The following is a 14,290-nucleotide window of genomic DNA, read 5'->3' on the forward strand; positions in this document are numbered from 1 at the left end:
AAAACATGATGTCCAGAGGATATCTCAATCTATGCTCCAACGAATCCAATGAATCCACGTGGCTGATTGACACGTCGGCATCCCTTGGGATAATAAAATATTTATTAAAATGGTAAAACCTTTTTTTTCTGTCCAATCATGGAAGGGCCATTGGACACGTGGCGGTAGATAGTGACCGGAGAAACCGGCAACTGCCAATGGATGCCGGGGATGGAAAGGCAAGCGTTTTGTGTCGTTTGTTTGGTGAAATAGTGTGAGTGTAGGGTTTTAAAACAAGAAGAATTCAGACCCTGTTTTAAAGGTTCTTGAACTGAAATCCCTGTGATGTTTTCCTGGAGGATAGGATTATTTTTGGGGCTGATTTTTGACTAAATGTTTTGTCACTGCTTGCTCTGAAAATCAGGGCTCAGTTATGCCCTACTGTATTGATATCCATTAGTAGCGGAACATAACAGTAGATACGAAAACAAAACAGAGAAGGTCCAAAATTGGGAATTGGGTATTATGTGTTTCTTCTTTCTGGGAAGATCATGAAGAATGTGGAGCAGATGCATTTCAGATTGGCCAGTATGGAAAGAAAATGGATCTTACCCCTGGCCGTACTGTCTCTGGTGTCCCTGTTTCTGGTGCTTTTCACAACCCTAATCTCGGCCTCAAACAATGGTTTATACCCGGCGTTGGCACTTTTTAAGGGAAGGAGCAATGAAGTTACAAAGGCTGTTTTTGTGGAGTCCAAAATATCCACTCCTGTTGTTTCAACACTGCCTCCTCCTTCAAGGTTGGCTTATTTGATTTCAGGTTCAAAAGGGGATGGGGAAAAGTTGAAAAGGACATTGCAGGCGCTGTACCATCCGTTGAACCAGTATGTGGTTCACTTGGACCTTGAGGCACCGCCTAAAGAGAGGGTTGATCTTGCCACTTATGTTAAGTCAGATCCCATTTTTGTAGAGGTGGGGAATGTGCACATGATTACTAAGGCTAACTTGATTACTTATAGAGGTCCTACCATGGTTGCCAATACACTCCATGCAGCCGCAATTCTTTTGAGGAAAGGCTCTGAATGGGATTGGTTTATTAATCTCAGCGCTTCAGATTATCCACTTATAACACAAGATGGTATGTGCTTTTTCTCCTCTGTAACTCTGTTAAGTAGCTTTCAGAAATGATACTTTTTTTTTTAACTTGATGTTCCTGCAGACAAAATTTAAGCTTTTTTCCTTTGGTAGAGATTTGAGAGGCCATCGGATTATTCTCATTATTTGAATTGACTTGGGTGTTTTTATTTGATTAGGTGGGTTTTTTCCTTGTAAGTTGCCTCTGTTGTCCACAGCGATTAGTGATAATATTTGTTTCATCGATTATAGATATTTTTGGAGGTATTTGCATATAATGATTGAAGCGACTAGTTCTTGAAGCTGTTTCAAAGTATCAAAAATGTGTATAGCATCCTTAAGGCTAATTGTTTCTTTGTGGCTTTTTCACCCCAATTTGGTAGCTTCTTGTACCTTCTGCAACTGCACTTCATTCCGTTTCACCAGTATAGTATTCTATGATATGGGGTGGGAGAGGGCTTTGTTGTTTGTCCTACAGTGAGCCCAAATGATCCTAGAATGTTGCGAGTTTATAATTTGTTGTGGCATCACATATAAGTTTAGAAATGTTTGAGAAGTTCAATCTAACATGTACTTGACATCTAAACTTTTACATGGTTGCAAAATGGTCATAAGACAGTGACGACTGAGCAGTGAGCGGTGTCCGGTTGCAATCAATTGTATCTGCAGGGGATTCGATAATCACAGGCCTTAAATTTGTTTTAGAAAACTGAAAGGCAAAATTGCTTAATTTAGTTCAGATCCATATGAGCCAGGTCTAAAATTCCCCAGATAGGTGCTATATCTAATGTTTTCACATCCGCTATCATTTTTGATAGCCACATGCCCTAACATTTTCATATCCACTGGGTCTTAAATTTCACCATAGGCGCAATTCTCAGCGTTTTACATCCACATGCTTTGTTTGAGACTTTACGTATATAATAGATAGATGACAATGTTTGAAAGCAAACTGCAGTCCTCAGCTTATATGGGTCTGAGACAGTATTTCAAAAATTTGTTTACTCCCTAATATTGTAACATTTATTTTAGTTGAAATAGGGATACATTATTTATGTTTGGATTAAAGAAATTTTTATTATATAAAAAGTGAGGTGATGATGGCTGTTTTATGCAGATCTGCTACATACATTTTCCTATTTGCCAAGGGATCTTAATTTCATTGAGCACACCAGCAATATTGGTTGGAAAGAGTAAGAAATCTTCTCCTATTCAAATAGCCATCTGTGGCAGTATTTTTTGTACCGATTGCAAAGATGTTGTTGAGATTTACAAGATGAGGTTCCCTTTTAATGTCTCTGTATGCATAAATGCATTCTGTTGCTTATCAATAACTGGTTTTCATGCAGGCATCAACGTGCTAGACCAATTATTATAGATCCTGGCTTGTATATGTCAAAAAAGTCGGACGTTTTCTGGGTTACACAGAGAAGAGGTGTGCCCACAGCATTTAAATTATTTACAGGTAAGGCACTGATATCAATTGAATTTCCATTCTCTTTGCACGGGAATCAAATTCACTGAAATATAATGCTCGCGTTTGATACAATGCAGGCTCTGCTTGGATGGCACTATCAAGAGCATTCATTGAATTCTGTATATGGGGTTGGGACAATCTTCCTCGCACAGTTCTGATGTACTATGCAAATTTCATTTCTTCTCCAGAGGGATATTTTCACACAGTTATTTGCAATGCTCAAGAGTTTCAGAACACCACTGTCAATCATGACTTACATTATATATCTTGGGATACTCCACCAAAGCAGCATCCCCATTCTCTTGGCCTGAGTGATTTTAAAAAGGTGAATGGCAGCTTTGCCCCTTTTGCCAGGAAGTTTGATGGAGATGATCCAGTTCTTGATAAAATAGACAGTGAACTGCTGGGTCGGAGAAATGGTAGTTTTGTTCCTGGTGGTTGGTGTGTAGGAAATAGAGATAAGGATCCATGTTCAGTCATGGGTGATAAAAGTGTTCTTAAGCCCGGCCCAGGTGCAAAGAGGCTTGAAAATTTAATTGTAAAACTCTTGTCAGAATCAAATTTTCGTGACAAGCAGTGCAAATAATAGCATCCTGAAACTATATGCATTTAAGGAATCACATTTTAGAGAGAGCTTCCCGGTACAGTTTATTGGAGGATGAATACAACTTCAAGCTTATCAAAGAATACATTATGCCGCACATGCTCTATATTTGTACACTGATAACTTATATGACAAAGTCTCTGCTGGGAGGTGGTTTCTATTGGGCCTCGTTGGGCCAATTTGACACAATAAAACATGTGCACGAAGCTGTCTGCGATGTATGGTGCAGTTACCTGCTTAAGGGTTTCAAAGAGACCGCAGAGACTATTTTCTTGAAGGGCTAGTGGCTGAATGCTACTGCAAGCACGCAAAGTGATAAAACCATTTATCTGATATGATGTACCGCTTAATGATTATAAGCAGTCGGAATGCTTATGTAAATTTGCAGCTCAAGCAATTGCTTACATATATAACTCCTTGGTAGGAAGTATCTCATTTGTGTAATTGAAAAATACATGTGGATGTGGTTTTGGTTTATTTTTTTATCAAGCTATAAAGCATGGAAAGTATTTGCAAGATTGTAACTGCAGCCAGATGGTGCATCTCTTTATGACTGTATTTTCCTATTCCCAAATTTATTGCTTTTAAATACTTATTTTGGATACCATGGGGACATCTGATGTCATGATTCAAGAGAGTATTTCATAAACAAAATTCTCTCCAATAGGAAATTGCCGATGAACTTAAGAGTCAAAGATAGTGTTTTACAAATCAAGAACCCACTATCATCATGAACAGATGAATACAGGCATTTTGAATGTTATCCATGCAGTTTTTTACATCAACAGACTTACCCAAGTATTGATCAAGTATTAGGAGCCTCCACTGTTCCACCCAATGATGCCTCTAAACAACTTGCAACCTTTGCTTTGTTGGTTCACCACCAAGAGATCTTGTCTCGTGCATTGGGTTGCGAACATGCTCCTGGAGTCTAATATCCCTAGTTCTATTTTGGGGATTTAGACAGCCCATTTCCTGGTTAAGTAGTGTGCTATTTTTTAGGTGACATTATGGCAGGGAGCTTGGCCTACCAGTTAACAAGAGGAATTTCAACCTGCTGCTTCACTGGGGCAATTGTTTTCCCTTGCTATTTTTGGTCATATCTACTTTTTTGATTTTCTTTTTGGTTTTAACTTTTACTTGAATTGTGAAATTACAGCCTTTTGTGGGGATTTATTCACAAAGTATTGTCACTACAGCAAAATGAGATATGTAGCACTTTGTTCTTTTGTATTTCTATACTTGGGTCATGGTCTATGTTATGTTTGAAAAACCTTTGCAAACTAATCTTGACCCGCTATTTGTTTATATCATTTTTTTTTTCGTTTTGTCAGAAAATAATTAATTTCACACATATAATTGTTTGTTGCTTTTAAATACTTATAATGGATCCGATGTCATGATTCAAGAGAGCATTTCATAAACAAAATTGAATCCAATAGAGAGAAATCGCCAACGAACTAAGAGTTAAAAAGAGAGTGATTTATAAATCAAGAATCCACTGTCATCATTAAAAGATGACATAGGCATGCTGATTAAGGTTATTAATACAATATTTTACATCAAGAGTGTGTGGGCAGTTATTAAACAAGTATCGGAGGCTCCAACTGTTCCCCACTCAATCATGTTTTAAACAACTTGCAACCTTTGCTTTGCTGGTTCACGATCAAGAGAATTAATTTAGGAAATGGCTATCCAGTCCCTAGGATGCACCAAGGCATCCGTACTTCTTATATATCAATAATAGATACCTAATTTAGGAAATGGCTATCCAGTCTTTAGGGTGCACCAAGACATCCATGCCCCTTATATGTCAATAATAGATACCTTGATGCATCCTAATGACTGGATAACCATTTCCCCGTTGCAAAAAGATAACAAAATATGGACTAAATGGTACATTATTTTTGAGGCCGCACTATGACAGAGAGCTTGGCCTAACAGTTAACAAGATGACTTTCAACCTGTTTCTTCAGTGTGGTATTTTTGGTCACATCTACTTTTTCAATTTTGGTCACTCGAAATGTGAAATTACAACGTGTTGATTTTGGGGATTTATTCACAAAGCTACTCTCTGCATTTGTAACTCTATACTTCATAGAGCTGTTAACACATTTAGTTTTGAAGTATTGCTCGTTGACATCAATGGGTCATGTTCTGTCATGTTTTAAAAACTTGTGCATTTCCTTATATCATTTTTCTTTTTTTATTTTATTTTTATCAGAGAATAATTAAATTTTACATGGGCTTTAACACTGGATAGACCAAAGATTCATCTTTAGTACAATTCAGGCAATTACAAGCAACCCTCAATTTTTAAGATCGAGGGACTGTGCTCCTTGTCGGGATTGACAATGGTATGCATATTTTTGATATTAATAAGCAGCAAGACAAGGGTGCTGTCCCTATAAACAACAGCCTTGGTATGCATGTTAAGCTGCAGGATGTTCTCAGTTTGTGGGCATTAACAATATAAAGTCTATAGTTTATGAGTTGTCTATTTAGGGGAGATGATTCAGTTCTATTTAGGGGAGATGATTCAGTAGTTGAGCATGTTCCAATAGTTGTGATTGCATTTTTGATTTAATGACCAATATTTTTAACAGTTTAATACTAGTAATCTCGACTCTAGAGTTGTTAGTGTTGATCTTGAATGTAAATGTATTCTTTAGATTTAAAAAGCAACAAATAATGAGATGCTACATTGGTGCACCCGTAAGATATGATTTAATATATAGTGGCTGGTCTACTCTTTTTTGGGAGTCTTTTTGGACACCTCAACAAAAACATGCTGATGTGGCATCATATTTGATAATTTAGACCCGAAATCTTAGCTACAAATAAGGGCCTCGCCAAGTAAGCCACTGTAAACAGTTGAGAATGATTTGAAATCATCACATATGATTTTGAAGGTGTGCATTTAGGATGCTTACCTACTGGATCCTCTTCTCTACTCTGAAGAAAACAAGTTAAGATGCTCAACTACTAGATCTTCTCCCCTGCTCTTGAGAGAAGAACATGTACTAATAACTTTCAAGCCATTAAATTATTTTTTATATCATAACTACCCTCTACCTAGAACAGCTAATCTTGATTGAAGAAGTCATGTTGTAGTGCAGAAGAAAGCAAAGAACTCCTTTAACTGACCAAGGTAAAATACCACTTCTATCTTGCATTCTGGTAGTAAAAATTATAACCAATCTATATACACCTAATAAATGTTGCATTGAATTTCCTACCACTAGAGTATTAAATAATCTGTCAATTGAACTGCTATGGTATAGTTGGAACGTAATGTCTATCCAGTATACTAATTAATATTTAGGGTCAATTTTTGATCCAGGATGTCTGCCTAGTTGGAAAAGGATTCCGCTTCATTCAATTCTGCTCAATGGTGACAGATGAGTTCTTAGACCCACAGATAGGTGCACGGCATCTTGGAATTTAAAAATAAAACTTTATACAATAGAAGATTTTGAGGGGCACAATCAAACATTATGTTGCAGGGGACCCAACCCACTGACATAAAGAGTATGACAGATTGAACTATCTATTCCGGATCACCAAACTTTCAACTAATGTAGAACTAAATTTAGAAGTAAATTGGGAGATTTTTTGGGTTTTCCCTTTGACTGTTTGGAGCCCAAAAATAGAAGGATTCGAACCCCTGGCATACGGATGTGGCGTCCTAACGTAATGGGCAGGAGACGGTTAAGACCTTGACTATGGAATAGACATTTAACATAAACTGATATTTTATTGCGAAGACTTCCTGATCCGAATTCTGGTGCGAATTGGGTCACCGCTCATATGGTTGAATAAACAGAATTCATGGTGTGATGAGCATTTTGGACAAACATGATTGTAAAGGTAAACATGTTCTAGAGTATAACAAAAGTCAGTGACCAAAATAAGATCTTTCCAATTATTCATTGAGATTTTCTAGAATTTTTTTGGAGTAGATTCCAAGTACAAACAGAGTAGATGAAAGTAATAAGGATTATTTATTCTTTTTATGCTCATGGAAAGAAAGTTCTTTAATGTTTTTTTCTCTAATTTATTTTATTAAAAGAGTGTAAAATATATAGGATTTTTTTAAAGTTTAATTTTAAGAGATTAGAATAGGTTGTTAGAAGAAAATGGATGAGAGAAAGAGGAACGGAAGAGTTTATTTGATGTATTTGTGTTATTATTTGAATGTTTTGGGTTGGCGTGAATCAAAGCTTTCAATCTATTTTGTGTTTCTATGTCTTTGATTAATTATTGTGACATTTGTACGGCTGCAATTGTGTCTTGTATAGTTGTTGTAGTGACCTTTGTGACTCAATCAATTGCTAGGAATAAAAATGGGCTATCTAGATGGATGGTGTTGTAGGTACCTTTGAAGGTTTGCTTTGAAGAGCTTGAACAACAAAACTTTTTTTTATAGCAATTAAACCCTACGAAGTTATGGAGAAGGGATACCTTAGGGAAATCATAGAAAATTAATAGGGTAGCTAAGAAAGTACAAGCGTTTCTCTTGTGTATTCTTATTATAATGGATATCTAATATGCTTCATGCATGTTCTTACATGTTGTTGCTTCTTGTATTGTTGTTATGTATTGATTAATTAATTTTTTATTTAATAAGTAGAATATGATTGTATACTTGTTTGGATGTGAAAAAGGGATAAGGATGCAAATTAAAGTAAAAATAAGAAAAATCAACTTTTGAACATTGTAGATATGACCATGTACCATCTTGTCTAGGGGACAATATTGCAAGTGCAATAATGTCCATGGTAGTTGAATGATAAGGAGTGAAACATAATTGGTGTGATAAGCTTTGAAAGGGATTAAGAATGAAGTGTGCTTGAATATTGAGGATAATTTGTGTCAATTATTATAATAGGTCATAATTATGTTCATTAAACAAAGGAGCTAAAAGAAAGTTCTAAATGAGATCGAAACGTGCCAAGTCACTTGGCATCTCTACATTTTGGCCTTGTTTTAGCATGCATGTGAGCTCAAGAAAATTGGGTTTGCTAAAGTAAAAGTAAAATTTGTAATTGTGATACTTGATTCAAAGAATACATAAGACTTTATTTTGTTGTTTTTCCTATTTTCACTTGAGCAATGTCTTCACATCTATAAAACACACAAAATAATAAATTACTATAAATAATAAAAGTTTCATAAATAGTTTGCATAAGTTTGGAGAATTCTATATTATTAAATTTAGAAAGGAGTCATGGTGATGTAAGTGAGTTGGCCTCATAAAGGATACACTCCACAATCAATGTGATTGGTGTAGAACCCATGAAGGTGCCATTTTAACTAGTGGGCAAACTTGGATTCATGAAGAGCCACTATAACCAAGGTGTGTGATACCATTGCGCAATATGATATACGCTTAAATCAAATTGATAGCATATAAGATTATGTCATCAATTTAAGACAAGGAAGTAATGGTTTTGAGAAAAAAAAACAAGATATAGTAGCATGTTGGCCTAAAATGTTTGCGAAGGATGTATCATTTAAGTTCAAAACAAGCGGGATAGGGGGAAAGAGAGTGTTTGCCTCCATTGATGCCCTAGTGTAAAAACAACTATTGTGACGATCTTATAAATTGTCCTATATAATTCATTAGTTATGACACTTTAACTCATGTTTATAATGCCCTTCCAATACATTTCCAAACATTACTTTGTTTTCATTAAGCATTAACTATGGTTAATGATTATTCTTTTGCATTTGTATGTCTATCTAGTTAATGCTAAATAATGCTAATATATTATGATGAATGGTTATTATTAAATTTAAAGTATTGTGGAAGGATTAACATGTTGTTTGTGAGATATTTGAGTCATTCATGCAACTAGAAAGAAGAAGAAACAAGTTGATAGTTGTCACCATGTAGCTGTTGACAAAACGTGCAAAAATCATTAAAAACCTAGTCTCAATAAAATGAGCATATATCCCTTGTTTCTTAACAAAATTCAAAATTTCAAAATGATTTGGAAAGCTTAAAAAGAGGCACACAAACCCTTTAAAGAATTTGAGCTAATTTGCAATAATTAAGGAAAAATATTCACCAAAAGTTGACTGAGACAAAACTGATAGATTTGGAGGTAGTAGTTAAGTAATGAGTTATAATTCAATTTGGACTCTTCCATCTCTTGATGATCTCATGGATCTGGAGTTATTGAAGTATACGAAAAAATAGAGAAACTTATGAAAACAATATATGATGATTCATAAATTATTATGACATGTTTTGTACACATTTTCAGTCATGACTGTATTTTGATGTTGAAAAGTTTGAAGAGGATTAGAACATTCTCAACTTATTTGGCTTGGTATTTATTATTAGTTATGAAAAGAATAAGTCATCTCCTCATTGTCATGGGAGAATGGACATGTGTTGTAATTTGTTTTAGGTTTTTAATTAATCCAACTCTTAGGCTTCATTTATAAATTTGAAATCCCGTCGAGTTGAGAAAGAGAGAGTATCTAGTTAGTGCCGAGTCTTGTTAGTAGTTTCTTTGTTCAATCAACAAGTCTAATATCAATCTATCTTATCTCTTTGATTTTCAATAAGAAGAAGGTTTTGATAATGAAGCTTATATATTGAAGATGGAATGCTAATAACTAAGATTATAACCACTCAAGCAAGGGCCACTTGCAGTTTAGATGTGTAGTAGTTTACATTGTTGTTCATTATTTTTTACTATTATTAGTGATTTGTTTAGGATAGGTTTTGTTTCAACATATTTAATTCCATTAGTTTTAAAATAGTTAGCCTACAACCACTACTGTGTCAAATAATTAGTCAGCCCATAGCCACAATTGTGTAGTTAGACTTGCTTCCACCATTGTTATCTTTTCAGTTTAGTGTATTGCTTTTAGTTTTTTTGCTATGCACAATTGATAGAACAACCTAGAAGGCTTCCCTAGTGCACATATAATGCCGAAATCTTCTTTGAAGACATGTCTCTGGTTGATAATCAAATGAGCCTCTACTTAGGATATTCGGTTACCCTGTTGGGCACTCAACCAGGTTGAGTGCATGACATACTGCACCAACCTTATGTATATTGTGGAGACTAGTCATATTGCACATGACGTTTTGCATTTTGTTAACACCACTACAAACATGACATATGATAACATGATAAATTACCAATTCCATTTATGAAAGAAAATGCTTTGTAAAGTGAACATGTGTTGTAATAGCCTAACAAACATAGAAAAAAATTGTTGTAATTTGATAAAAGATTCCACCCTTACAAACCCAAATACACAACAATAACAAATAAATTAACAAAAGTGCAAGAAAGGAAATACTTGCTTTCTATTTTCTCAATAAAATGAAACTATAATAGTCAAAAAATAACATGCAACAACCACATGAGCTTTCTTATTACAATAATTTGCAAGACCAGACCCACAATTTGCACTAGGACTGCATTTTGTAACCTTTGGTCACCCCTTTATTTAGCACTAATAACTGTATACACCTAAAAATGGTTTGAAGATAGTTAATTAAATACGCAGTTATTTGATTAATTCCCTTCCCAATTAATTGAATTCACAAGCAATTTAATTAATTTCTCTATTCATCTACTAGTAAATAAATCTAAATCATCTATTTGTATAGTTCATCTCATATCCCCCTTTGATTAATTAATTAATTATTAATTAATGTCTCCCCATATTAATCAATTCTTCCAATCCCTAATTTAGATTAACAAACTCAAGTTTGTTGAGATTAATTACCATTTTCCAATTATTTGAATTTTTAAATTCAAATGAGCACATGGATCCTAACTTTTAACCACCTAACCTAACCATCCCCTAACCTAACCCATTCCACCTAATCCTGGGTCTAACTAACCCTATCCTATCTTGCACATTCTAACCTCCTTATCCTAACCTCCCATGGTGTGGATATTCTCTCCTTGAGACACATGGCACTTTTGCCACATGTCTCCTCCCTTGGACACTTGCCATCTCATGAGAAAGGCTCCTTGACACTTGTCACCACAGAGATGACAAGTGTCCCTTCCTCCAACCTCCTCTCCAACTCCCTCAATCTTGGCCCTTGATATCTTCAGATCAAATCTGGACCGTCGATTCCTGCCACCTCAGCTTTGGCCTTGGAATTCCTATAAATATCCCCCATTTTGGAGCAATATGGATCCCCTCTCATTTCAATTTAGACATCATTACTATAGGCAATTTGCATTTCAATTTTCTAGTAATTAGCTTTTGGATTAATCATAGCATGTTAATCTAGTTTCGTAAATCATGCATTTCATATCATCTCCATAGTCAATCATGATCAAATAGCTACTCAACTCTTGAGTTGTCATTTTGGAGGCCATTGCTCCGCTGAGAGCCCATCAATCCAACACCTTCAAGATCCTCAAGAATAGAGGAAAATGGGACATTTCAAGGAAGGCTTGCGGTTTGCATTTCTAATCTAGTTTTGAGATTAAGCTTTTCAATTACGTTTTATTGTCTCATTATATGTGTATGCCTCTTATATGCCAATTAATGTGACGCTAAAAATGTGGTATATAAGAGGCATACACATATAATGAGACAATAAAACGTAATTGAAAAGCTTAATTTCAAAACTAGATTAGAAATGCAAACCACAAGCCTTCCTTGACATGTCCCATTTTCCTCTATTCTTGAGGACCTTGAAGGTGTTGGATTGATGGGCTCTCAGTGGAGCAATGGCCTCCAAAATGACAACTCAAGAGTTGAGTAGCTATTTGATCATGATTGACTATGGAGATGATATGAAATGCATGATTTACGAAACTAGATTAACATGCTGTGATTAATCCAAAAGCTAATTACTAGAAAATTGAAATGCAATTTGCCTATAGTAATGATGCCTAAATTGATATGAGATGAGATCCATATTGCTCCAAAATGGGAGATATTTATAGGAATTCCAAGGCCAAAGTTGAGGTGGGAGGAATCGACGGTCCAGATTTGATCTGAAGATATCAAGGGCCAAGATTGAGGGAGTTGGAGAGGAGGTTGGAGGAAGGGACACTTGTCATCTCTGTGGTGACAAGTGTCAAGGAACCTTGCTCATGAGAGGGGAAGTGTCCAAGGGAGGAGACATGTGGCAAAAGTGCCATGTGTCTCAAGGAGAGAATATCCACACCATGGGAGGTTAGGATAAGGAGGTTAGAATGTGCAAGATAGGATAGGGTTAGTTAGACCCAGGATTAGGTGGAATGGGTTAGGTTAGGGGATGGTTAGGTTAGGTGGTTAAAAGTTAGGATCCATGTGCTCATTTGAATTTAAAAATTCAAATAATTGGAAAATGGTAATTAATCTCAACAAACTTGAGTTTGTTAATCTTAATTAGGGATTAGAAGAATTGACTAATATGGAGAGACATTAATTAATTTAGAATTAATTAATCAAAGAGGGATATGAGATGAGCTATACAAATAAATCATTTAGATTTATTTACTAGTAGATGAATAGAGAAATTAATTAAATTGCTTGTGAATTCAATTAATTGGGAAGGGGAATTAATCAAATAACTACATATATAATTAACTATCTTCAGACCATTTTTAGGTGTATACAATAACTACCTTAGAATATTATGAAAAGTGTAACTTTACTTCTTTTGGTGCCCTATGGCCCAAGAGCTCATTTTCCCTCTTAGGTGGACTTTTTATTGAAACTTGAGTTTTGGTGGTACAACTTCTAAGAGCCATAACTTTTGACTCAGGTGTCTGAATCACTATTATAACATGTCATTAGAACGCCTGTGAAGATATCTACAAAGCCAAATGAAGATCCATTCGTCCAAATTTAAATCTTTTCTAGGGATCCTAAGGTTCTCAATTTTGAGTTTGAAACTTCAATGGAGAAATTTCTTAGGACAAAAACTTTAATATCTTGCAAATGGTGCAAGATATTGAGATGATTCTTTCACTAATAATTTTATTTTTTAATTTCGCTCCTTTGAGACAATTTTAATGTCCATATCAACACAAATAGGTCAACTTACTAAAAATAGCAAGTGATTATTTGTGGTTGTTTCAAGCTTCCAATTGTCCTACACCTCATAATTGTCATCATGGGCTCCAAAACAACTAAACAAAAATTGAAAATAAAAAGAAAAACATAATATTCTTTGGGTGATACAAGATTGTCATTACACCACTAGATGCTCCTACATCATGTGCCTAGGGTAATTTGAGAAGTGACCTTGTCACATCTCATGTGTTTGAGGAAAAGCATGATGGTAAACCTTAGCTTTAGACCACCATGATGAATCTTCAACAAGTCTTCGTTTTCACTTGACCAAATACTCCTCATGTTGCCTATTTCTTGTGCTTCTAGCAGAAGGAACACAAATGGACACTGAGGGGGGGGGGTGAATCAGTATATTTAAAAACTTTAAGATATGTGTGCTGATACTGTGACTTTAAGCTAATTGAGAACTCACACACACAAGAGCACATCACATAACACAAGATATACGAGGAAAACCTAATGTTGGAAAACCTCAGTGAGAATAGCTGCTGGAGTCTACTGCTCCAATCCAGCCTCACAATGAATAACAATTACAATGAGTTTTAGGGCACCAACCCAAGGAGAACCATTCCTTGATATTCTGAGCACCAACTCAAGGAGAACCAACCCCTAAATTTATGAGCTACAACTCAAAGGAGCACCTACCCATGCTCTGAGCATCTACTCAAAGGTTACAAGTGAACGATCAAGTTTATAATACAATCACGAATCCTTGTTACAAATGTGTTTTGTAACACTTACATATTTTTACACATACAAAAATAATTTGTCTGCCTGCTGATGTGGTTCCTATGTTTCTTTCTTCTACCTCTGATTATCTTCTTTTCTCTGTCTCAAGCTTCATCTATCTCATACTACTCTTTGTCCTTTATTTATGTAGATTACACTCTCTCAACTGCCACTCAACACTCTCGACTACTTTCTTCAACTCTTACTCCTTACTTCAACAAGCTACACACTTATACATTCAAATGAGTAGTTGTTCTTTGTTTTTCATATCTATCTTAGTCTCAAATTCTCAACTACCTCTATCCATAC

General features: G+C 35.3%; 1 protein-coding gene across 1 annotated transcript; it reads left to right on the forward strand.

Moving 5' to 3' along the window:
* Positions 1 to 247: 247 nt before the first annotated feature.
* Positions 248 to 3,717, forward strand: LOC131038875 (beta-glucuronosyltransferase GlcAT14B). The gene is made up of 4 exons (XM_057971435.2): positions 248 to 1,116; positions 2,230 to 2,305; positions 2,462 to 2,577; positions 2,667 to 3,717. Exons 1-4 carry the CDS (start codon positions 531 to 533, stop codon positions 3,173 to 3,175), a joined length of 1,287 nt encoding a protein of 428 aa, XP_057827418.2. The 5' UTR covers positions 248 to 530; the 3' UTR covers positions 3,176 to 3,717.
* Positions 3,718 to 14,290: the final 10,573 nt, after the last annotated feature.

This window comes from Cryptomeria japonica, chromosome 6 (assembly GCF_030272615.1).
Source record: "Cryptomeria japonica chromosome 6, Sugi_1.0, whole genome shotgun sequence".
Taxonomy (NCBI): Eukaryota; Viridiplantae; Streptophyta; class Pinopsida; order Cupressales; family Cupressaceae; genus Cryptomeria; species Cryptomeria japonica.